Consider the following 27110-nt stretch of genomic DNA (forward strand, 5'->3'; position numbering starts at 1 on the left):
CCTGAAATTAGACTCTGGATCTCTAGATATTGTCTACGTTTAATTTGTTTTTGTATAATTCTTGTTTTCTCTGTTTTAATTGAGGCAGTGTTTTAACTGGGTTAGTGATTTGATTTAAAAAAAGCAAAGGAACTTCTCAAATAACAACATTACAAGCATTTTTTTAAGAAAAGTTGACAAACCCATTTTACAGCTTGAAGTTTTGATGCTGTTTAATGCTCGTGGAAACAGTTCGCATTCTGGGTTTGATGGTAATAGTGTGCACATTTGTGGATAAGGGCCTTATATCATATAGATGTTAATATTGTCATTAAAACAAATTGCATAGGTCCCAGTTAATTTGGCAGTGCACTTTCCAAGTGCTATGGCATAGTATCATAATATACCAAGTTTTCGACAAGAACAACTGAAGCAGCAGTACCAGATGAGTAATATGATTTGGGCCAGATGGCACTTGTGACAACTTCAGCTTTCAGAAGCTCAAGGGGTTTTTAAACAGCTGAGATTTTACAAATTGTTAGACTATAGTTGTAAACAGAAGCCAAATTATGTCTTTATTTGGCTTCCATTTGCTGCTATAAATAGGTTATTAGACAATGACTCAATTATGGTGTTGTTTTGACATACGGAGACCACTTGAGCTTTTCTCTTTCACTTCATGACATACAAACTATTTAATTTAAATGCTGCTTTGTAGAACCTTGCTTGCTTTTTGTTACTCTATATACATAAATATTCTGCCTCGAGCAACTAAAACAATGCATAAGATTTATTCTCTCCTGTTTTAAAGTGTGTAAGGAGAGTACATGCTTAGAATTCTAATGGAACAATTATAGTAAACAATTTTAAGTTCACTAATGTTGGCTGGTAATGTTTCCTTTGCACAACACAGAAGAATTGTTGTATTGGAAAATTAGTCCCCATGGCAATGTCATAAAATGTACCAAAGTAGTATAGTCTAGAAGTGGCAAATAATGATGTGGGACTAGAACAAGAAAAAGTATATAAAATGCTGAGAGAAAAACTCAGTTTAATTTCAGCTGCTGGTATCTTATGCAAATCAGAAAGCTGTTGTGACTTGAATACCGTTGATTAATTTCTGAATTGAATATCAGCACTTCTGCATCCAAATAACATTTCCAAATTCTGTGGTTGATTTGGTCATTTTTCAGCCCTGTCAGCAATGATGTTCTAAATCTATCAAAGGCAAAACTGAGAGTTCTCCTATTTTGATCATTAACATCAGACATGTAATGTCCACGTTAACTTGCAGAAATGCTGAAGATAAAAATCACACAAGACCAGGTTATAGTCCAACAGGTTTAATTGGAAGCACTAGCTTTCGGAGCGCTGCTCCTTCATCAGGTGGTTGTGGAGAATAAGATTGTAAGATAGAGAATTTATAGCAAAAGTTTACAGTGTGCTGTAACTGAAGTTATATATTGGAAAAGATCTCTCAACTTTTAGAATGACCATGTTGGTTTCAATTCTTTTATATGTAAATCACAAAACTTTTTTTTAAAGTTACATTCTCAAGTGAACTTTAATAATACTCTATTGTACCAATTGTTAAAGTTCACTTGAGAATGTAACTTTAAAAAAACAGTTTCGTGATATACATATAAAAGAATTGAAACCAACATGGTCATTCTAAAAGATGAGAGACTTAACAAACAATCCAGATCTTTTCCAAGATATAATTTCAGTTACAGCACACTGTAAACTTTTGCTATAAATTCTCTATCTTACAATCTTATTCTCCATAAGCACCTGATGAAGGAGCAGTGCTCCGAAAGCTAGTGCTTCCAAATAAACCTGTTGGATTGTAACCTGGTCTTGTGTGATTTTTAACTTTGTCCACCCCAGTCCAACACCAGCGTCTCCAAATCAGAAGTGTTGAAGATTTCACCAGGAATCATGTGCTGTCAAATGAACATGCTGCAATTATGAAGGAAATCTTTTATGCGTTAATAGATTATTAAAATGTTCAGAAACTATTCAGGTTCTGTAGTTGATTACTTGGAAAGTGCTTCTCATGTGAATGTGTGCATAGGTCCTGTAAGTTTGTTGGAGATCCTAGATTATAATGCTAACAGCACTTGCCTGTTATTCTTTATTTGAATTGTTCAATACTCTATTATACCATAAGCCCTGATGCATTGCAATTACATTAAAAATGACAAAATATAATTTGCTGAAACTGTGCAAAAATCCTTTTTAATGAGAACTGTGATCAATCTATTATCAAAAAATAAAAAATAACTTCTTTACATTTTTTATATGTTTGCTCTTTTATTACTTTTACATTTGACAGGTGACATTAGCTTTTCATTCTAATTCATTGCATGTTTACACTCACCCGAGCACCACTGAAATAGTCACTTCTTTTCCAGCCCCCTCCTTTTGGTCCACTTGAAACCTCTTACAACACCACCACCTCTATTCCATTTTCACTCTATTGTATTATTGTCAATTAGTTCAACAAAAATTAACTGAGGAACTTGTTTCAACTTTGAAACTGCAGGCATTTCTGATCAGGGCTCTTTCACAAATGAGGAGCTTTACTTCCATTCTGACAGAACCATCAGGGGGAAGATTTGAGTGGTCTGGAATCAGGTAGAATTGGGTCAGTTGGATAATTATTAAGGAGTTAGGCATTGCATTTAATAGTCCAACGTTTGCTGAGTAACTATTTTACTAATTTCACTGGAACCTTCTGAATTCTTCAATTTAAGTGGAAATGTTTGGATAGAGACATATCCAGGTGGAGAGGAATTGTCCAGTGAAATCTTCAATTTCTCTGTCAATTCTATCTGGTTTTGCTTTGCTGGGGATTGCACAGGTGCTCCATGTGCAGCTCCTGTCTACATTGGATGAATGACTCTCTGGCCATTGTAAAATGCAGGACAGGCATCCTATATCTCAGCAGATTTAATGGAGATTGCCAAAGGTTTTTTAAAGAGTCATGTTTCATGGCACCTCAGGTGCTGTGAACCACAGTCTGAATGAGGGAGATTTTTGAAAGATGAGATAAAAATGTCCTCCTTATGCCCCCATGCCAGGTTATGTACCTCCACTCATTGCCAATTTGTCGTCATGCTCAATGCCAGGCTTTGCCCTCCATCCTATGGTTGTTCATATCCCCAATGCCAGGTTATGCTGCCTGATGCCATGTGACCTACTATATTCTATAGAATGATTTAACCTTATAGTGTCAACAGGATGTCTTAAAATAAAATTTAAAACAGTAAGTCATTCATTCTATTTCACAATGCTCAAAAACGTTCATTTCCGACTTAACAATGGAATGTCAATCATTCAGACCCATTAAAACATCAGTAGCAGAACCTACAAGCACTTGAAAACTCTTAACCTCATGGACACAAATGTTGTGTCATTGATAACAAATATCAGAGAGCTGGAGCTGTTAATTATGCAATGTTCCCTGTGGCGCATATATTTAAGCACGCAAATGTTTTCTGTGCTTTTAGCCAAGCCTCATTACGCATTCTTGGCTGAGAGACCAGATATCCATTCCTCTGTTAAAACAGCTGAAATACCATAGGTGGAGCATGGCAGGGTGTGAGAGGGGGAAGGGCTAGGTTCACTTTCCACACGCCAGAACAGGCATTTGAACAGCCCACCTCAGCACCTGTTGCTGTCTCCAACCCCTTCTCTGAGTCAGCAGGCCCGGATGCAGCCCCTGGCAATGGGGATTGTGTCTTTGCAGGAGCTTTTTCACATGCAGGTATGTGAAGCCATGGATTTTCCAGACACCTGCTACCAGCCCGAGGGATATAAATCCAGACCTACTTCCGCCAATTAGTCTTTTCCCCAAATTATCAAAGATATCTGATGTGATGAGTATGTAAGCATGGAAGTGGTCCTCCTGGGAGCAGATACAGCGGAGGTAAGAATGGAAGAGAATGTTCAGTGAAGTGCAAAAGCTTGAAATGCAGTTTGTGTTATCAGGCAGTGCAGAAACACAGGCTGGAAAACGGAAAATGCAAACTAAAATATTGTGTCTTTCCTTGGAATGGTTTTATGTTACTTCCTGTCATGTTGAATATCCACCACCCAGTTCATGCATGATTGAAAAACTAATTTTAGTTGGTCCTACAGTTCGTTCCATTATGATGATCAACATATCTAATCAATGCAGATCAGCAAACAACAAAAGGCAATACAATCCAGAGGAACTGAGTGATCAAACTGTACAGAATACTGGTCACTGTGTCTCTGGTCATGGATAAACAAGAGAGTCATTCACTTAATGGAGGCACTGCAGAACACAGCCACGGTATTGTTTTATATTATCAGGAACAGTCCATTTCCCACAGCTATACCAGCACCACTCCCCACCTGTTCCTCTGCTGTATCGATGACTGCATTGGCGGTACCTCTGCTCCCACGAGGAGGTTGAACAGTTCATCAACTTCACCAACACCTTCCACCCCAACCACAAATTCACCTGGACCATCTCGGACACCTCTCCTTCCTGGTCCTATCCATCTCCATCTCCGGTGACCGATGAACCACGAACATCTACTCAAACCCACCGACTCCCACCCACCGACTCCCACAGCTATCTGGACTATGCCTCCTCCCACCCTGCATCCTGTAAAATGCCATCCCTTATTTCCAATTCCTACACCTCCGGTGTATCTGCTCCCAGGAGGACCAGTTCTGCTGTAGAACATCCCAGATGGCCTCCTTCTTCAAAGATTCCAATTTCCCCTCCCACATGGTCGACGATGCCCTCCAGTGCATCTCCTCCACTTCCCGCACCTCCATCCTTGAACCCCATAACTCCAATCACAACAAAGACAAAATCCCACCCCACCAACCTCTGGATACATCACATCATCCTCTGCCACTTCCACCACCTACAAATAGACAGTACGACTAGGGATATATGTCCCTCCCCACCCCTATCTGGGTTTTGGAGAGCCCATTCCCCCCGTGACTCCCTTGGCAGATCCACACCCTCCACCAGCCCAGACCCCACTCCTGGCACCTTCCCTTGCCAACGCAAGAAGTGCAAAACCTGTGCCCTCACGTCCCCCCTCACCTCTGCCCAAGGCCCCGAAGGATCCTTCCACATCCGACAATTTACCTGTACCTCTACAAACATCATCTTTTGTATCCATTGCACCCAATGTCTTGTCTACCTCAGGGAGACAGGACACCAACTTGTGGATTGTTTTAGAGAACATCTCTGGGACACCCACACCAACCAACCCACTCCCACTCCACCAAGGACATACAGGTCCTGGGCTTCCACCATCGCCAAATCCTAACCACCTGATGCTTGGAGGAAGAACACCTCATTTTCCACCATGGGACACTGCAACCACATGGGATTAATGTGGATTTCATCGGTTTCCTCATTTCCCCTCCCCCTACATTATCCCAGTCCCAAGCCTCCAACTCTGCACCGCCCTCTTGACTTGTCCATCTTCCTTCCCACCTATCTGCTTTACCCTCCTCTCCAACCTATCACCTTTACCTCCACCTTCATCTACCTATCACGTTCCCAGCTACCTTCCCCAAATCCCAACCTCCTCCCATTTATCTCTCAGCCTCCCCCCAGCCCACAAACCTCATTCCTGATGAAGGGCTTATGCCCGAAACATTGATTCTTCTGCTCCTCATCTGCTGCCTGACCTGATGTGCATTTCCCGCACACTCTCGACTATGCAAAAAGATAGTAGATTTGGGCCTTTCAGCTTGGAAATGGAGATTCTGACAAGTTAGGTTGTGGGTGCTGAATAAGGGAAACTAGGTGGAGGTAAATTTAGGATTGGTGTCAGGAGAGAGTGATCAACACCTTATAAACTTTCAAATGCAATGTCGAAGCATAAAGCCTGGAACATTTTAGGAAACAATTAAATGCAGCAACGGGAGGTGTGTAGGATTACTTTAAATGGTTCAATTTAAGATGGCCTGATTGGCCTTCAGATCCAAAACTATTTTGTCATTGTAGATATAACAGGATTAGTTTCAGATGTGACTCAAAGCTAGAAACAGAAGTTGACCATTGGAAGTTGAATTCCCTCATCTACAGCACTGTCATACCATCATGGTATGTGATGAATTAAACTCTCAAATGGAGCAGTCATAGTCACTCATCTTTTGATATCTTCACCAAGTTTCTGAAGAATACATTAGCAAAGCAGTACCTATTATCCATTTCTTGTAACTTTGTATATTTTGTCAATTTATTTTCTGCCAATCATCAATCTGTTCTTTAACCAACATTAATTCTTTAGTTGGTGACTTTCTGACTCACGTTTTTATTCCTGTACATGGGTTGTAAGCATCAGGCACCAGACCAGTGTTTGTTGACTGTGTCTAGTCTCCCTTGAGAAGGTGATGGTCAGTTTTAATCCATGTTTTGGGGGCACCCCCAACTGTGTTAGGAGGGTTTTTTGACCCATTGACGGTGACATAAGAGGAATTATAATTCCCAGCTGGCGAGTGGCTTGTGGAGAACTTGATTGTGTTCCGATCTGTCCGCTGCCCTATTCTACATGGTGCTACAGGCTGCGGATTTGTAAAGTGCTGTTGTCACAGACTTGGTGCAAAGTGTGCTGGTACTCAAACCCCATTTTTCCACAAGCCATTGCAAATGTATGAATAACCAAGTGAATCCCTAAGATTGTAAATTTGTCTGGCTTTGAGCATATCTAAAATAAAAGAAATCACAATAGGTTTAATCAAGAAGCAAGGAATCGAAACTTGTAATAAACAAACTTATCTTTTAAAGGTGACAACATGAATAATTAATTACTAATATACAGCCTTAAACTATATTCCATTTAAATCCCAACACAAACACCTTCATCCATAAATAGGATGAACATGACAAGATAGTTCTGTAGAAACAGAAAAGGTGGAGAAAAAGGAATAAATTCTGTGAATCAAGAATCCAAACCACATCAGTGGAATGAGGTGTCTTCCTCACAGTTCTTTTAATTTTTGGCAATGATATCATGCTGTTGGCAGCCGCAGAAGATATAAAAGTTCGAATACGTGTGACAATATATTCAAGAGTAGCTTCTTCCCCGCTCTTATCAGACTTTTAAATGGACCTCTCAAATATTAATTTTGATCTCTCTCTTCCCTGTGGCTGTGACACTGTCTTCTGCTACCCTGATGCATTTTGTTTGGCACGATTTGCCTGTAAAGCACACAAAACAACACTTTCACTGTATATTAGTACATGTAACAATAAATAAGAAAAGAAAAGGAGGCCCTCAGTTGTTTAGCCAATCTGTTAGACATAATTCTCTGCTTGAGTTGGAAGTTCTTCTTTTTCCTATCTTTTGAATGCTGTCCTTCTTCTAGTCTCAAAGGGGGGAGGGAAGGGGAAGAGAGACAGAGAGAGAGAGCTGTGTGTCTTGGCCTGCAGATTTTCTAGCAGTCTGAGTGCAACTCTCCTTTCACAGTTCTGTGGCAAACTACAGCTTAACTATCTTTAAAAAGCTGTTGATGGGCAGATTTTCAACCTTAAGACACCTGCTGCTACCTTGACTCACAAAGTTATCAAATCTAGCTTTTCCAAAAGTTACATGATCTTGTATAACCAATAAGTTAACACCACATATTCCACTTTTAATGTTTGAATTGAAAAGGGGCAACTGGTTATTCTGTGCAATGTGGCATGATCCAAATTTCCATTCTCCCCAGTTTCCATATCTATGAAGCATATACAATCGTAACACTATTGAAGGAATCTTGGCAAGTAGGTGCCATGCATTATGCAAATAGTTGACACTGCTTCCTATGCTCATCTATGATCAAATCAATGATGAGAAAATAATTGTGCACCAGGAAGACCGTTCAGCTGATTTCCATATATCCACACAGATTAATTCTGTATTGCTGGCATTGGAAGGTCTTTGTCAGTGTTCACCTGTCCCTCTCTCTCTCCTCCCCCTCTCACTCACGCACACGTGCACACACTCATACATACACACTTGAAAGGTGTTGCGGGACCTAATGCATTATGTCCTCAGCTTATTTTAGTTATGAGAGCAACTACTAAATTGGCATTACTGCCCCTGCAAATACTTATTATCCTGCTTTTCTGTTCCAAAATAGATGGTGCAGGGAAAGTGAACAGGATAGCCATTGTATCAGCAGCCAATGTACAGTTTTATAATAAGTTTCTTATTGACTATTTTAAATGGAGGACGAGACATTTGAATGACTTTTTGAGAAGTTAACAATGCACCACATTGAATTAAATATTGCCAAGTCATAACATTTCTTTGGAGCTGGAACATAAATTAAGTCTAACAGAAATCTGTGATAATAATTATATGGAAACACAAGAAGAAAATCTAAAGCATTGAGCTTGCACCATCAGTAAAGTCCATTTTGAAATCTTCATCTTTGTCATGCCGTAATGCAAAGGTTATGGGTGTTAGCTCTTTGAGCCAAATGGGCACTCTCTGTACCACATAGTACTATTCAACAAGTTGAATCAAATTAGAAGCACTCCATCATTTACTTCCCTTCTTTTTCTATTTGTTCTGAGGGTGTTGACATGCTGTGACACAGTGGAGAACATTGTAAACAAACCTGAGTTGCTGGATGAGGACAATAGTTTCTTCCACTCTTGAAGCATGACACAAATTATATCATGTCTACTGTTAACAACTGAGATTAGATAACTGAGTGCAGACTGGACAATGAACCAAACAATAAGAGATATTAGTACAAGCTGTTGCATTGGATAAGTTAGCAACTCTAATTTCTTACATATTGGCAACAAATTTCCCATAATTAAATGTCTTGCATTTTTAGTGAAATCCATCTTAAACAGATTCCATGACAAGACTATAATGGTCTGCTTGCACAGTAGAAAATTTGCAAGATGTAAAAATAGGCCTCTTTTATTATGCTGCTGGTTTATGTGAACAATTACCTAGAAATGTAAATTAAAAACTTTTTGGTTAAGATCATGAAACATGTTCAGACAGGGGTTGAAGCCAGAAGTACAGTTACTTTAGTCACAAATGGCATCACATACTTTCTTTTGACTGTACAACTCCAATGACGTATATATGATGTGCATTGAAGGTTTCACAGAATAATTGTAGTAAAGACAGTAACCCTTTGCATATCAACTTTACTTTTTTAGTCCTCAATATCTGAAAGATGATGAGTTTCTTTAATATATTCAATTTAAATGACCTCCTTTTATGAATGTTTTCTACTGTGTTAACGCATTGTTACTTCAAAAACTGTGTTTGTCTATCTGGCATTTTTCTGTTCTCCAGTTTGAAATTCAGTAAACTAAAATGTCTTTTCTGCACATTCTACATTTTAAAATACTGAGCAAGATTACACAAACATATACATTTGACTTGAAAGAGGTTACTTGAGTGAGTATAGCGTTGCATTTCATTTATTGCAGAATTGCTGCATTTTTGTTTATGTTGGGTGGTAAGAGGTTAAATAACTGGGACATGTTGCCATTTATCTTGATTCAGATCTCATGTGGGTATATATTTTTACCATGGGATTCATGCCTAAACATATAGCACTTCATGAAAAAGGGTCAAGTGACCTCATTCAAATACCTGAATGTTCTTAACACTTTGGAGCGCTCCAACATCTTTATTTAATACCTTCTTTAAGCAAAAAAGTAGACATTGTGAAATGTGGGCACCATGTGTGCTGTTTTATTAAAAGTCTGTACTGTACACACACCTTCTGGGGCGGGGTGGGGGGGGGTGGAGGGTGGGCGGGGAGGGAGTTGCATCATTGCCATATTGGTGAAAACTTTGGCACACTTTTGGTTAATACCCATTGGAAACAACCAAATTATAACTTCAATTAATGTGGGATGTGGGTTGATGCCAGCAGTGTTATTTTGGTGCTCAACTCTCCAGCTAACACCCACTTTTTTTTAATCCTTGCATTTGTGAATAAGCCTTGAGCTGCAGGAAAAATGTCACAACTCTGTTACTTAAAAGGATCATCAACTACTAACACAAAGTTGCTGGTAATTTCTTCTGACTGTTGCTTCAAGTGTATAAGTCGTCAGTGTTTTAAAATTGTTTCAAGCTGACAAAATCTTCAGGGAGCATTAGTAGGAATGCAGGGAGTTTTTTCTGAATTCAAGACTTTTGCTCATATCATTTGCTTACAGTCAAAAGTAGCCATTTAAATACAGCATGTCTTGATGAATGAACAAAGGCAATGCAGAGCAGGAGAAGCTTCAAGAAGAAGAGGTGGGGTAAGGGAATAGGAAAACATGCTCAACAAGGAGCAATTCTCCAAGCAGAACCTCAGTGAAGGAAATCGTGCATGATATGTGCATTCCAGTAACACTGTCCCCATTGAAATCTGCAACTTTCTGTAGTTAACTCCAACCTCAGAACAGCATGCTGACCACATTACCAGGCTTCCGGCTCCATCCAGCCTGGAATTGGAGAAATTCCCAGATTGCTGTCCACTGCTAAAGTGACTGAAGCTCTCTCTTCATTGAGAGCTAACTAAATTTCATTCCCAATTGGCCAGAGAAAAGAACATCGATTGAGCACATGGCTTTACTAGCAGATCAGCTTTTCTTATTATGCAGGGTAGCATTCATTTCACACATCTTGCTTTGCAAGTGTCACATGTCATCTCCACCCTAGACTGTAACAGAAGGGAAATTCATTCTCTAAGACTAGCTAGTGTGTGATTGTAGACATAGAATCAAGCAAGTCAATGTTACAAACCACAGAATTATTGCAGTCTAGGAGGCTATGTGGCCCATTGTGTCTGCACCCACTCTCTGAATAAGCACCTCACCTAGTACCATTCTCTTGCTCCTCTACGTAACCTTGCACATTGTTCCCTTTCAAATAAGCATCTAAATCTCTTCTGAATGCCTCAGTTGAACTTGCTTCCACGACACTCTCAAACAGTGCATTCCAATCTGTAGTCACTCACTGCATTTTTCCTCTTATCACATTTGCCTCCTTTACTAATTACATTTGTGCCGTTTCATTCTTGATCCATTCACAAATACGTTTTTGTTCTTTAATCTTCCCTCCTGTGTAGTGCCTTGTGCCTTAGTGTTGTGGCAGCAGAGTAAAACACTCCAGCCAGAGCTCCTCTGCTCGCCAATTCCTTTTCTTTTTTTCTTTCTTCTTTCCGTCTTTGCTGCAGTTTTTCTCCCACCACCCCTCCCCAACTTTTAACTTCTTAAACTACCCTACCTGGAGGGAGTGGAGTATCAAGGTCAAGACCAGCCTGGCATGGGAATCAAGTTGGAGTCCAGGCCAGTGCAGGAAGTGAGTCGCGGCCGGAGCCCAGAGTGGGAGTACAGCAAGCCCAGGCCGAGCTGGGAGTTGGGTCGTGGGCCAGAGCCTGCAGTGGGGAGCAGAGCGAGTGTAGGCTGGCTGGGTGGATGAGTCCTGGAGGTGAGTCCTGGACAGAGACCAGAGACATGTGGAGTCAGCGAGGCCTTGTGTTCTGAAGCCCGACAGGTCCGCCTTTGTGAAAAAGGACAATAACTTGAATACTTTAAAGATATTTTTAATATAATTCTGGACTTTATAAACTCTGTATTTCAAGCTACTCTTTTCTTTTCTTTTACTATTTCAATTCTGTAACAACACTTGAAGTATCGTACATAGGTGCCCTATACATAAGATGGCACTGAGGGGTGACAATGCAGACTCTTTACTGCACCCATTCGGGAGCATGTGACAACTAAGGCTTACTGATGGAGAACCAGGCTGTGCACTCAGACCATGCGCAGATCAACTGGCAGAGGTCTTCTAAGACATCTTCAATCTCTCCCTGCAGCAGGCCGCTGTCCCTGCCTGTTTCAAGAGGGCCAACATCATCCTGTGCCTATGAAGGCTCATGCAGCATGTCTCAATGGCTACCGCCCAGTGGCACTAACTTCGGTGGTCATGAAAGGCTGGTCATGGCATTAATCATCTCCAGCCTCCCCACTACTCTTGACCCACTCCAATTTGCCTATCGGATCAACCAATCCATGTCAGATGCCATATCACTTGTCCTTCACTCCTCCCTAGAACATCTTGACACCAAGAACAGCTACGTAAGAATCCTACTCATTGACTGCAGTTCAGCCTTCAACACCAATATTCCCTCGAGACTGATTACTAAACTTAGTGATCTTGGACTAAGCCCCACTCTCTGCAACTGGATCCCCAGTTTCCTGCTCACAGGCCACAATCAATGAAGATTGGGAACAATATTTCATTCTCACTAACATTCAACACTGGAACCCCACAGGGGTGCATACTCAACCCCCTACTGTACTTACTGTATACCCATGACTGCGTCGCCAAATACTAGACTAATGCCATTTACAAGCTCACTGAAAACACCACCATAGTCGGTCAAATCTCAGATAGCGATGAAACAGACTACAGACGGAGGTGGAAGACCTGGAAAAATGATGCACTGAAAACGATCTAGCTCTCAATGCCGACAAAACCAAGGAACTCATTATTGACTTTCGCTGGGATGTTACTGATGCCCCCCCCCCTCCCCCCCACACACACATTAACAGCACAGAGGTGGGACGAGTGGAGATTGTCAAGCTCCTGGGAGTGGTCATCCGCAACAGACTTTCTTGGACTCTTCATGTGGCCGCACTGGTTACAAAAGCCCAACAATGTCTCTTCTTTCTCAGGCAGCTGAGGAAATTTGGCATGATGGCAAATACCCTGGCTAACTTTTATAGGTGCTCCATCGAGAGCATTCTGTCTGGATGTATCACGACCTGGTATGGCAACTACACCATTCAAGATCGGAGATGGTTAAGGAGACTCGTGAACTTGACCTGGACAATTACAATAGCCAACCTCCCATCTATAGAGTCCATCTACCAAGCCCGCTGTCAAGGAAAGGCCGCCAGCATTCTCAAAGATCCATCCCACCCTGGCATTGCTTTTCTACAACCTCTACCATCGGGGAGAAGGTACAGAAGCTTGAACACACGCACCAGCCGGTTTTGAAACCGTTTCTACCCTACTGTTGTTAGAACACTGAATGGATTCATAAACTCTTAACATTCGCTGTACCTGTGTTTTTGTTTTTGCTGCTGTTTACCTATTATTTATTTATCTGTGCTACTTAACTACATGATCTGCCTGTATTTCTCACAAGGCAAAGCTTTTCACTGTGCCTCGGTAACACGTGACAATAAATTCAATTCAATTCAATTCTATCACACAACACCAGATTACAATCTAACAGGTTTACAGAGGAGCCTTGATTATCCGACATTCAATTATCCGAATAGCGGATTATTCGGCAAGATCTCAAGGTCCCGATGCTTGGCTAAACTATCCGGTATTTGATTATCCGGAACTCTGTGAACTGAGTGAAATACTCCACACTCGTGTCCTTTGGATAATCAAGGATTCTCTGTATTTGAAAGCACTAGCTTTCGGAGCACTGCTCCTACATCAGTTGGTTGTGGAGTATAAGATAATCAGACACAGAATTTATAGCAAAAGATGACAATGTCATGAAACTGAAATAATACATTGAACAAACCTGGATTGTTAAGTCTTTAATCTTTTATAATAGGTTGCAGGTTTTGATTCATTAATATGTAAATCCCAGAACTTCTTTTAAGTCACCTTCTCGAGATAACTTAAGGTTTTATAACAAAAGGTGGCATCTCAGCTCAGATAATGCATTAAAGGTGTGAGGTCAGAGTCTGTCTGTATCCCAATCTTGAGTCAGACTGGTTCTATTTCCAAAGTGGAATTTACAAAATATTACATAGATTGACTACTTGCATTAACTGCCTGCAGTTTGTGCATCTTTTGAGCAAAATAGAATGTATCTGCAAATATAATTCTGCAAATACAAATTCACCTCATAGACTTTTATGTGTGTGTGTGTGTGTGTGTGTGTCTCTGTGTGTGTGTGGGTCTGTGTGTGCATGTGTATGCGTGTGAGTGCATATGAGACGGTGTGTGTTTGTGTGTGAAAGCTTGGAAAAGTGTGTGTGTGTGTGTGTTTGTGTGTGAGAGAGAGAGAGATGGAGTATGAGCCTGTGAGAGGGTTTGTGCTTGGTTGTGAGTGTGGGTGGGAGGGGGTGGGGGGGTTGGGTGGTGGTGTATGTGTATATGTGTAAGAAAGAGAGCATATATATGAGAAAGGGTCTGCATGAGTGTGTGTGTATGTAAGGGTGTGTGTGCTTGTCTGTGTGCGTGAGAGAGTGAGAATGAAGGTTGCAGTGGGGTCACCTGTAGTGTGATATGAACCCAAGATCCCAGCTGAGGCCATCCTCATGGGTTCAGAATTTGGCTATCAGCCTCTGCTTGGCCACTCTGCATTGTTGCATATCCCGAAGTCGGCCTTGGAGGATGGTCACGCTGAATGTCCCTGACCACTGAAGTGTTCTAATAAAGGCTATTCTAATTCCTGTGGTGTCCTAATTTCTAGTTATCCCAGGGATGTGTTTCAGCATGCTCTCTTTCCAGGTTTGCTGGTAGTAAATATTAACTTACTTGACACTTATAAGTGGAAATTAGCAGGCTTTATTAAACATAATCATGTATATATGAGGGATTGTAAAAGCAGGCTACTTCAGGAACTCTGCAGACTCTGGCTCCTGTCACCTGTGATCTTGTCTCTAGAGCCTAGCTCCAAATGTGCTTATTTAATAACTATTCTTGTTGGAGTCAGTATAATGATTCCTCTGCTCCACTCTCCTGCTTTTCCGTTCTTTAAAAATCTTTTAAAAACCCATCTCTTGAATCACCTTTGCCAGTATTCCCAAAATTATATGGTTTGCTTGTTACTGAAGGGCTTAATTATATATTTATTTTGTAAATGAGAATACCAAGGAACTTTGATTAACCAAAGGACATGGGCGGGGAGTATTTTGTTCGGTTAATCAAATTCCAGACAATCGAATGCCGGATAACATAGTTTAGCCAAGCATCGGGACATTGGAGCTTGCTGGAAAATCCGATATTTGGATAATCTAATGCCGGATAATCGAGGCTCCTCTGTACCCACAATAAGATTGAAGTCAGGCTTCTCTAGCGCATATGAGATGAGAAAGATTTAAGAATGACACAGAGGACAATTTTTTCATACAGAGTGTGTGGAGTGAACTTCCCGAGGAAGTGGTGGATGCAGGTACAGCTGCAACATTTAAAAGACATTTAGATAAGTGCATGAATGAGAAATGTTTGGTTGGGTATGGGCCAAGTGCAAGCAGGTGGGACTAGTTTACTTTGAGATTATGGTCAGCATGGACTGGTTGGATCGAATGGTCTATTTCCATGCTGTATGACTCCATGACTCAAAGTGCGAGAATGTGCCAGTAAAAGTGACCACAACAGATAGAGATATTTGGCTCAACTTAGATTGTTCATGCTAAATAGTTGAATAAAATATTGTTATAATTATGAAATAGTACTGTACATTTATTCCCTTTAGAACTACAAATATAGATTCCGCAATTAGAGTCATAGAGTCATAGAGATGTACAGCATGGAAACAGACCCTTTGGTCCAACCCATCCATGCCAACCAGATATCCCAACCTAATCTAGAACCCGACTGCCAGCACCCAGCCCATATCCCTCCAAACCCTTCCTATTCATATACCCATATAAATGCCACTTAAATGTTGCAATTGTATCAGCCTCCACCACATCCTCTGGCAGCTCATTCCATACACATACCACCCTCTGCATGAAAAAGTTGCCCCTTAGGTCTCTTTTATATCTTTCCCTTCTCATCCTTAACCTATGCCCTCTAGTTCTGGACTCCCTGACCCCAGGGAAAAGACTTTGCCTATTTATCCTATCCATGCCCCTCTTAATTTTGTAAACCTCTATAAGTTCACCCCTCAGCCTCCGACACTCCAGGGAAAACAGCCCCAGCCTGTTCAGCCTCTCCCTGCAGCTCAGATCCTCCAACCCTGGCAACATCCTTGTAAATCTTTTCTGAACCCTTTCAGGATTCACAACATCTTTCCGATAGGAAGGAGAACAGAATTGCACGCAATATTCCAATAGTGGGCTAACCAATGTCCTGTACAGCCACAATATGACCTCCCAACTCCTGTAGTCAGTACTCTAACCAAGAAAGGAAAGCATACCAAACGCCTTCTTCACTATCCTATCTACCTGCGCCTCTACTTTCAAGGAGCTATGAACCTGCACTCCAAGTCTCTTTGTTCAGCAACAGTCCCTAGGACCTTACCATTAAGTGTATAAGTCCTGCTAAGATTTGCTTTCCCAAAATGTAGCATCTCGCATTTATCTGAATTAAACTCCATCTGCCACTTCTCAGCCAATTGGCCCATCTGGTCCAGATCCTATTGTAATCTGAGGTAACCCTTTCCGCTGTCCACTACACCTCTAATTTTGGTGTCATCTGCAAACTTACTAACTGTACCTCTTATGCTTGCATCCAAATCATTTATGAAAATGACAAAAAGTAGAGAGCCCAGCACCGATCCTTGTGGCACTCCAGTGGTCACAGGCCTTCAGTCTGAAAAACAACCCTCCACCACCACCCTCTGTCTTCTACCTTTGAGCCAGTTCTGTATCCAAATGGCTTGTTCTCCCTGTATTCCATGAGATCTAACCTTGCTAATCAGTCTCCCATGGGGAACCTTGTCGAATGCCTTACTGAAGTCCATATAGATCACATCTACTGCTCTGCCCTCATCAATCTTCTTTGTTACTTCTTCAAAAAACTCAGTCTAGTTTGTGAGACATGATTTCCCACGCACAAAGCCATGCTGACTATCCCAAATCAGTCCTTGCCTTTCCAAATACATGTACATCCTGTCCCTCAGGATTTCCTCCAACAACTCTGAACATTTCTGTTTCTCTGTGAAACAAACAAACCACATTAGCCCTTTTTACATAGACAGCCCCTTGTCACCACTTGTCCAGAATTTAACAAATGATTTATTACAAAGTATTGTGTGCATGTAAAGCAAAGAGCTAGTGAAAACCTGGGGAAAATGCATCAGAAGACAGGCAGTTTACTTTGGAACAGGTTGATCGGGCGTGAAGTAAAAAGGACTTGTATTGGTGTAGTACTTTTGAATGAAAGCGAATCAGTTACAAGATTTCCATGAGAGAAAAACAGGGGAGTTTCGTTACTCAAAAAAAAATTGCAACAACAAACATGCATATACTCAAAACAGAGGTAAAGATCTCATAAAGAAGGTGGCTTGGTGTTGTTTTAAGAGGCGTTTAAAAGAGACAGGAAGATGAAGGTACTTGCAGTTCACACTTTAGAGTGAATTTAGAGCAGGAATGAACTTGAGGTCCACTGCCTCTTCAGTAATTGATTGCAGGTGTTGCTCACAAAGCCACCAGCATTTATTGTCCTTCTCGAATTGTCCCTGGGTGGTGGTGAGCCTCATTCTTGAATCACTGTAGGGATAAGATACTTCCACCCGTCAGTGAGAATCCAGGTTCAGGAATTTGATCCAGTATTGACAAGTGAAAAGCAATCAGTTTCCAAGGCAGGACAAACCATGTGTGAAGAAGACCTGGGATTAGTGGCACTCCCAACTCCTTGTTGTTCTTCCAGGATGTGCAAGTCACAGATTTGGGAGATGAATGAGTGATTGCCGCAATGCATCTGGTTGTTGGTGCGCACTGTAGCCCCATTGTACCAGTGGGCAAATATTTTAGGCTTTCTACTCACTAAATATTTCTGGAGTTTGGGGGTCACTGTTATTATGGAGGTAATTTAGAACATAGAACATAGAAAAGTACAGCACAGAACAGGCCCTTTGGCCCACGATGTTGTGCTAAGGTTTAATCCTAATGTAAAATATAATAACTTAACCTACGCACCCCTCAACTCACTGCTATCCATGTGCATGTCCAGCAGTCACTTAAATGTCCCCAATGACTCTGCTTCCAGCACCACAGCTGGCAACGCATTCCATGCATTCACAACTCTCTGCCTAAAGAACCTTTCTCTGACATCTCCTTATACCTTCCTCCTAATGTCTTCAAACTATGGCTCCTCGCACCAGTCAATCCTGCCCTGGGGAAAAAGTCTCTGGCTATTGACTCTAATTATTCCACTCATTAGTTTGTACACCTCGATCAGGTCTCTTCTCTTCCTCCTTCTCTCTCTCTCTCGAAAGAGAGAAAAGTCCAAGCTTATTCAACCTTTCTTCATAAGGCAAGCCCTCCAGTCCAGGCAGCATCCTGGTAAACCATCTTTGCACCCTCTCCAAAACCTCTGTATCTTTTCTATAGTAGGGCGACCAGAACTGGACACAATATTCCAAGTGTGGCCCCACCAGGGACTTGTAAAGCAGCAGCAAAACCTCGTGGCTCTTAAACACGATATCCCTGTTAATGAAAGCCAAAACACCATATGCTTTCTTAACAACCCTATCCACTTGGGTGGCAACTTTGAGCGATTTTTGGTCTGTAATTGCCAGGGATATCCCTATTACCTTTCTTGAAAAGAGGAACAACATTCACCTCCTTCCAATCCTCCGGTATGACTCCTGTGGAGAGTGAGGAGGCAAATATCCTCACCAGTGGCTTAGCAACCTCCTTTCTCGCTTCCCAGAGCAGCCTAGGATAAATCTGGGGAGTTAGCAATCTTAATGTTTTCCAAAGTTTCTAGCACATCAACTTCATTTATCTTGATCTGGTCAAGATTGTATCCCAGCTCCTCCAAGTTTTCATTTACAACAAGTTCCCTTTCCATGGTGAAAACTGAAGCAAAAAACTCATTTAGGGCTTCCCCTATCTGCTCAGACTCCTTGAACAAGTTCCCTCTGCTATCCCTGATCGGCCCTACCTTCTCCTTGATCACATTAGGGCAGCACAGTTAGCAAATGATACAAACGATCAGTTAATTTGTTTTGATGGTTTGCTTGAGCATTTGCTTCTTTGAAATATTTCAATAATTCTCAGAACATTAAAATCCTAGGTCTTGCTCTTACACCTGGTTGAACCAAACTGAAATCAAATGTAGTTGATCCAGTTTTTATAAGTTGCAATAAAATGCAACATGTAAAGTTTCTATGTAACTGTAAAAAGCTTTATGTACTATTAAGTAGAAATGAGTCTACATTTCATTCAACCTGCATTTTATTAATCTGCAATTTAGTAATTTTATGTTGACACAAAAAGAAATGCATTTCACAGCAACTCCTTTACTGTTCTCCATTAACTTTATTCTCTGACATTTTGCAGGATCCTGAGTAACAACAAGATCTCATTGCTGAAGAATGGCTCTTTCTTTGGCTTACGCTCTCTAGAGAGACTGTGAGTAACTGATCAGTATTCCTTTTTCTGGTATGCATAATGGGTGCAACATTTTTTTTTAAACTGTAATGACTGATTGGCAATCAAAATGAGGCCATTTTGAAAGTTGTTTTTCTTTGTGTGCAAGGGAGTATGACTGGCAACTGGCCAGCAAATGGTATGGTAGGTGATTGGTGGATGTAGACTTCAAGAAAAATACGCAGGAAATTGCTAGTAATTTTAAGCAAAATAAACTCTAATTCATGAGGTGAATAGCTGTCATGCACTTTACTGTTTTTCTTTCAAAGTGAATTCTATTTGTATTTTAACTCTTCAGGGACTAATGTTTGTTCTCAATGCCATTGCTAAAGGCAGTGTTGTATTGTTAAAATGCAAGTGGGGTGAAATTCAATAGCCCCTGAAAATGTGGATAGGGATCATAATGCATAATTAATCCATGCCTATTCAATGTGATGAAGGCAGTGTGTTAACGTTGTGATATAACACGTTTGCAGTGTGCAACCAACACTATCCATGCTGTTGCGTCAGTAAAGGGCCCAACAATATAGTGGCTGTGGTGAGCCGACACCAGCTTAAACTAGCCCGGCAAAACCAGCCTGTGCCTGTAATAGGGGAAATGTGTTACTGCTGAGGTAGATGCTGAAAATCCTTGTGTAATTGATTCTAACGCAGGAAAGATAAGTGAATGGCATAACATAGACCAGATTGGACTGCGAGGTTCGTGGATGCTGCACTGAAGGCCTTGGAGGAGGAAATGTAGAAAGTAAAAAGGGATGTTTAGTGTCCATAGTGATTTTTAAAAGGCCTCCAGACATGCTCCAAAGGTAGTGGGAGCAGATTGTCTTGGAGGTCAACTTCAGAAGTCATGGCCGAAGGTTTTGAAGAAATGCCATAAAACATTGTCTGACCTGACAGAACTGGTCAAGGCCAATGAATTCACATTCAGGTGCCAGGTTCTACCAACTGCATTGCTAGCCTCAGCCATTGTTCAAGTAATCTCCATCATTCACTCACCAAATAACTATGAATCAGGCTTCATACGAATTTGAATGGCCCAATTCATTCTAAACTCTCGCACTGCTGCAGTCCTTACATAGACAGTTCACAGCTCGCATGCTCTGCCAATTAAATGTACCAAATATATCTTAGCAGCCACACTGAATGCTCCTTTCTCTCTTGCAAAATGAGGTGATATGCAAGCAAATGAACAAGTGCTAATAGAGAGCTCAGGTATGCCTGAACGTTCTGTCTTCCACAGAGGAGATAGTGTTGGCTGTTATTGAAATGATTTTTGTTGAGATCATGATCAAAATAGATGCTGAAATTAATTAAAATTATGCAGCTTCATAACTAACTGTACTTTTCAAATTCCATTTCCCATTCATCCCACAATGTCTTCTGATTTGCAAACTGCAAGTATACACCTCTTATTTTTCCTTCTTACCCATAGCACAAGGTGACCCTTGACACACTTTCTTCCAGATGTTCAGCAAGTGATATCTCAATTCCTCAGACTGGTTTCTATCTCTCTGAAAGCATTTCAGAGGCCCTGATCAAAGATAACATATTTTTGGGGAGTGTGGAGAGAACAAGTATTATGTCACAATAGTGTGTGACTGAAAGAAGGATCAAAGTGATCTTTCCCTGTTTTTGTTCGTATATTCATAAAGTCAGGAACAGCATCCTGTGTGATTTTGACCATGCTGCAATGTCATTCCTTTCAAAGTTGCCATCAGTGATCAAACACAACTTTCCCATCAATAAGTCTCCTCTGTTTCCTCTTGTTGGGTTTATCCACTCAGTTCCATTGTTCCCAATCTCAGCATTTCTTTCCATGAATTCTTATTTCCAAATCCCAAATTTGATAGACCCTCAGGGACTCTTCTTAAAGTCCTTAATTTCCTAATCTACATGATGTCCTTTGGAAATTTTAGACATATTTAGTACATCAGGGCTGATGAATCACAACCTAATCTTACTATCATAACTTGCTCTTTCAGTTTTCTCTGTGCTGTCAGACTGCTATTCCACATTCGCTCTTGAATGAGCTATCTTCAGCTGTTACCTTCAACAAAACATGGAGAGGATGAAAGCCTTAGTCTTTGGCTCCCACACAAACATCATACTCTTGCTAAACTCTCTATTGATCTTTGCAGCTACCATGTTCTAGATTATTTATTGTCTTGCTACTATATTTTACTCTGAGCTAAATGCCTGATTTTTTTTTCCAAGATGATGATCAGTTACTTTCACTTTTGTAGAATTTCCTGATTCAGCCTTCCCTCAGCCCAGCTTGCACTGAAACCTTAACCTGTCACTTGGCCACCATTTGCTACTCTATGCTAGTGCTTTCCTGTACACTTTGCCATTCCCCATGCTTCCTGGATCACAGCTAAAGCTGAGTCCCAGTTGTCACCAGCTGGCTCTCTCAAAATCTAGAACCCCTTGAGATTGACCATTAGGGTCAGCTTGAGTAGTCTCAGCAGAAATTCAAGAGCCTCCTACTTCCCAAGCAGTAGCCTTTCAGGACCCAGTTCATGGCAGCATTGCGACAAATAATCAAGCATATAAGAGAGGCTTTTCATAGTTGTGATATTTAGTCCCTCCATTCTTTTTAGTTATTTGATAAAATGAAAGATGCTTGAGCATGGTGGATCAGTGAAACTTATTTTGGAATCATGGTTAGTCTTAGTATTCTTAGTGATGTTAGAGCCAATCCATAAAGTTGTAAACTGAAGCCATATTAGGACTGAGTTAGATCAATGGGCAGTGACTTGTGCATTGGGAGGGATTCTTCAAAAAAGGTTATTTTCAGTAATTTGCCAGCTCAGAATTCTAACTCTACTGTTGGGCCTTCCCCTTCCTTTGGAGCCTTTTCCACTTTATCCCTTGCTTGTGTTCCATGTTCCATGTGGCTTTGGGCTTCTCCTACTGTAGTGTAACAATGTACAGCAAGCAACAGACAACAACAAAAGATGAACCATATCCTGAATGATAGTGAACAATACACTCAGAGCTTTTATTTTAAGATCCTTATTGTCTCCTCTTTCAGGATTATGTTTTTTGTGTGGCTGTCATGGCAAAACTGCAACATATCTGTGCCTAAGTTCCTGACAGGAATCATGAGGTGTTATTGAGTGGATATCCCTTGCCTCAAGTGCACAGCCTACGTCCTGACAGTCTGGGGAAAAGAAAGGCAGTATCGAGGACTGGTGAAGTATGGAATCATCAAGTCTATTCAGCAACTGAAAACATAGCTTCATTATTTTCTGTCTTTGATGACTGCAGCTGGAGAATTGAAAAACTGAATGTTATAGAAAATGCCAGGTTCATTAGAAAAAGAATGCAGGGCCTTTTAGGTGCAACCAATCACTGAGGAAATCAAAGAATTCCAGAAAACCCTAAATCAATTTTAAGTTGCTAGATAATCTTCATGGAGAAAGTGATGAAATATAACCGTGATCGCCATTCAAATTGGAGTGTGCACAGGAAATGGGGCTATAATTACTTTCACCATTACAGGGCTTAGTGCTAGCTCTCAATCTTGGCTGCAACATGTGCAACAGCTCAGTAACTGGTTCAGTGTGAAGCGCAGCCATATAACATCTCTCTCATGTTCAAACACAAGTCTCCCCCACCATGCCTTCCCCTGTATGCACCACCCCCAGCTTTGTGCTGCTTTCCTTGCTTGCTACTGTCCATCTCACATGGTAGCCTCAAAGGTAATTTAAATAGTTCATTTTATATCACTGTGTTGTTGCCAATGCTGGAAAAGACTGCAGTACTTCCTGGAAGCAATATAAAGTCAAGTACCAATCAGGATGCTGAAAACAACCTCAGCATCCCAGAATCCCTAATCAGAGATTAAGACATTTGTGGAATAATTTTTTTCTCAATGTTTAAAGTAGTTTTGTGGAGGCTTAGAAACTGTTGAATGCCAATCTCATAAAATGTTCATAATTTGGATGCCAGGCAATTATTAGCCATATTTTAATGTGCCATATATTCAGGTAACTGTAAGGGAATTCAAGGACAGCTTTGTGCATAATGCATGAGGCATTCAAATGTGGAACGTTGTGCTGCCAAGTTGATTTAGTTCCCATTTTTGCAGAAAAACAGGAAAACAACATCTGGAAATAAAGAACTGTGGATCAGAAACTAAAACAGAAATTGCTGCAAAAACTCAGTAGGTCTGGCAACATCTGTGAAGAGAAAGCAGTGTTAACATTTTGGGGGCAGTGACCCTTCTTAATCCAAGTTGTCCCACCTATTCCATTGCATAAAATAAAGTTTAAATCCAACTGCATATGAATATATAAATGCATTATCTTGCACCATTTCTAAATGGGGGATGATTTCTATGTGAGGATTAATAACAATATTTACCTATAACTCTTAAGCAGAAAAATACTGAACCTAAATGAGAAAGCAAAAATTCTCTCCTCGCAGGAATAATTGAGCTTGAATGTGATTTTTGGTAATTTACTGCTAGTGAAATTGGTGCGTGCATACCTAAAACTATGTTTGAATTCATTGAACCAATAGCTACCTTGTTCTCTGCGTGTGTAGTGATATACCTCTCCCGAATCATCTGAAATTCCTTTAAATTTGGAAAATTCTCAGTGGACCTGGAAACTGCAGATGTAACATTTCTATTTAAGAAAGCAGGAACCTACAGGCCAGTTAGCCTAACATTTCCCATTTGGAAAAGACTAGACTGCATTATTAAGGAGGTAATATCAGGATGTAGGGGAAATCATAATGCAATCAGGCAGTGTACACATGGTTTCATGAAAAGGAACCTGTGTTTGATAAATTCATTAGAGCCTTTTGAGAATGTAACAAGTGATGTGGATAAATGGGAACCAGTATATACTGTCTATTTGGATTTCCAAAGGAAACTTTGTAAAAATGGAACTAACAAGACATGATGATTGGAAAGATATATTAATGTGGATATCCCATATGATGGCAGAGTGGTAATATCGCTGGACTAAGAATCCGAGCAACATTTTTACCCCTAGACCAGGAGGCCTGGGTTCAAGTCCCATTTGAGCCAGAGGTGCCTTAAAGCAACTCTGAACAGAATGATTGCAAAATAAATTCTTTTTTTTTGTAGATATGTTTATTAGAAATTTAACATTTCTACAAGTTTACAAAAATAAACAAAACTCTCAAGTACAAACATTGATATACAATTAAATCCTAAATATATAATAACCAAAATTTAACAAAAGAAAAATACCGAGAAAAATAAACAAAACTCAACTAACTACTAATCTAACCTACAACTAACCAGAGTGTATATTTAAGTCTCTTTCATTATTCAAATAAGAGAAAGAGAAAAAAAAACAGCGGATAACATAGAAATTGGGTAGTGAGATACATGCTCGGAATGTGTTAACATCAAATGTAACAAAACCCGTATTCGTGCGGGATTCCTCTCCCAATGTGCCCCGGACCAGCCAGGTTCGTAATCTCAATTAAATAAAAGCCCTTGTTAGGATAGCCGAAATATCTGTATTCATATAATTCAAGAAGGGCTGCCATATTTTATAAAATAATTCGGTCTTTCGGTGCACCATATTTGTAAGGAAGTCAAGGGGAATACATTCCATAATTAATCTTTGCCAATTTGAAAGTCCAGGGGTTCCCTCAGCCACCCAGTTTACCAAAATATTTTTCCTTGCACAGAAAGAGAGAATAGAAAATAATCTCTTCCCATGCATGTCCAGGGAGGATAAGTTCGAAAAGCCCAAAAGGAGAGATACAGGGTCCACTTTAATTTCAGTTCCTAAAATTTCTGTCAGGGCACTTGCTACTTTAGTCCAGTATCTACGGATCTTATGACAGGTCCATAGACAATGTATAAGAGTGCCCACCTCTATTTTACATTTGGGACACATTGGAGATGCCCCTGCCTTAAATTTTGCCAATCGATCTGGTGCTATGTGGGCCCTCTGAAGTATCTTCGGCTGGATAGCCTGAGTTCTGTTACAGATGGTGATTCTTCTGGCATTTTCCCAAATGTCGTTCCACTTTTCTATAGAGATTTCTAGTCCCAATTCCTGATCCCATGTTTTAAGCAGATTGTCCTTATCTCCCGATACTTCATCATGTAGTAAATGATAAATAATACTGACGGAGGATACCCGCATTGCTCGTAGTACTCTACATTCTCTATCTGATTTATAAAGACTATCTAATAACGTAGTCTTCCTCTTATATAGTCTCGAATTTGGAAGTATCAATAGAGGTCTCCATTAGGTAATCTGAATTTCTGACGCAGCTGTTCAAAAGACATCAGATCCCATCCTTAAATAGGTCCCCTAGACATGAGATACCCCTGGATCTCCAGAGTTTAAAAGTGACATCTGTAAACCCCGGTTGGAATCCCCATGCTCCCACTATCGGCGCATAGGGGGATGTTTTATGTGAGTTTCCCTCATTTTGCCGCATTATATTCCAAGCTTTAATTGTATTTAGTATTATAGGGTTTTTACAGTGATCCGTAATGATTTTCCTCTTGTCTGAAAATAAAAGGTTAATAAGTGGGCATTTTACTTGAGAAGCCTCAATGTCCAGCCAGATTGATTGTGGATCAAACTAGACCCAATCAGCTATGTAACTTAATAAGGAACTTAATTGATATTTCCTAAAATTTGGGAAATCCAATCCTCCCCTTGCCTGTGGAAGCTGTAGCTTCTTCAGCTCAATGAGGGGCCGTCTATGATTCCAAATAAAGGAACCCAACCAGCTATATAATTTACGTAGTGCCAGCCTTGGCAGCATCACCGGAAGCATTCTCATAGGGTATAGGAGATGGGGCAGGACATTCATTTTAATTAGTGCTATTTTACCCAACCAGGAAATTGGAAGGTCTCCCCATCGCTGGAGGTCCTGCCTTATCCTTTCCAGTAAATGCACAATGTTAGCCTTGTATAACTGACCAAATACTGGGGTAATAAAAATGCCTAAATATAAGAAACCCTCCACGGACCAACGAAAGAGAAAATGGGATCCGTCCACTAAGTGGGGTATCATAGCAAGGCCACCCATTGGCGTAGCCTCTGATTTTGAGAAATTAATTTTATAGCCTGAGAATGCGCTAAACGTATTAATAACTTGGATTAAGCGAGGTACGGACATCAGAGGATTACTAAGGAATAGAAGAACATCATCTGCATACAAGGTAATTTTATGTTTACCTGTACCAATCCTCAGGGCCGTTATATTAGGATCAGCCCGTATAGCTTCTGCTAGTGGTTCAATTATTAGCGTAAATAACAATGGCGAGAGAGGACATCCCTGACGGCAGCCCCTACCCACACTGAAGCTATCCGAACCGAATCCATTGGTAACCACAACTGCTTTGGGATCACTATACAATGTTGAGACCCATTTAGTATACACCTTTCCAATGCCAAACCTTTCCAATGTGTAAAACAAATATGACCATTCAACCCTATCAAATGCCTTTTCCGCGTCTAATGAAACTACTACTCCCGGTATCTTTCCCTGATGGCAGGCTTGAATCATATTCAAAACCCTTCTAATATTATTGGATGATCTACGGCCCTTAATAAACTCCATCTGATCCTCCTTTATGATATGTAATAGTACCCTTTCTAGTCTCAATGCTAGCGTTTTAGAAAGGATTTTAAAATCTACATTTAGCAAGGATATTGGTCTGTATGATGTACAATCTTCTGGATCCTTTCCTTTTTAAAGGATAAGAGAGATATTTGCCTCTTTGCATATAGTCAGGGAGACAGCCCTGACTATATGCATAGTTATACATGTCCATAAGTGGACCAGCCAATATTTCTGT

General features: G+C 40.6%; 1 protein-coding gene across 1 annotated transcript in view; it reads left to right on the forward strand.

The window, feature by feature from the left end:
- Window positions 1-27110, forward strand: part of adgra1b (adhesion G protein-coupled receptor A1b) — a 530861-nt gene that overhangs the window by 42963 nt on the left and 460788 nt on the right. The window contains exon 2 of the mRNA XM_072557678.1: window positions 19208-19279. Coding sequence (XP_072413779.1) covers window positions 19208-19279 — 72 coding nt within the window. The remainder of the gene's footprint in view (window positions 1-19207; window positions 19280-27110) is intronic.

This window comes from Chiloscyllium punctatum, chromosome 38 (genome assembly GCF_047496795.1).
Source record: "Chiloscyllium punctatum isolate Juve2018m chromosome 38, sChiPun1.3, whole genome shotgun sequence".
Lineage (NCBI taxonomy): Eukaryota > Metazoa > Chordata > Chondrichthyes > Orectolobiformes > Hemiscylliidae > Chiloscyllium > Chiloscyllium punctatum.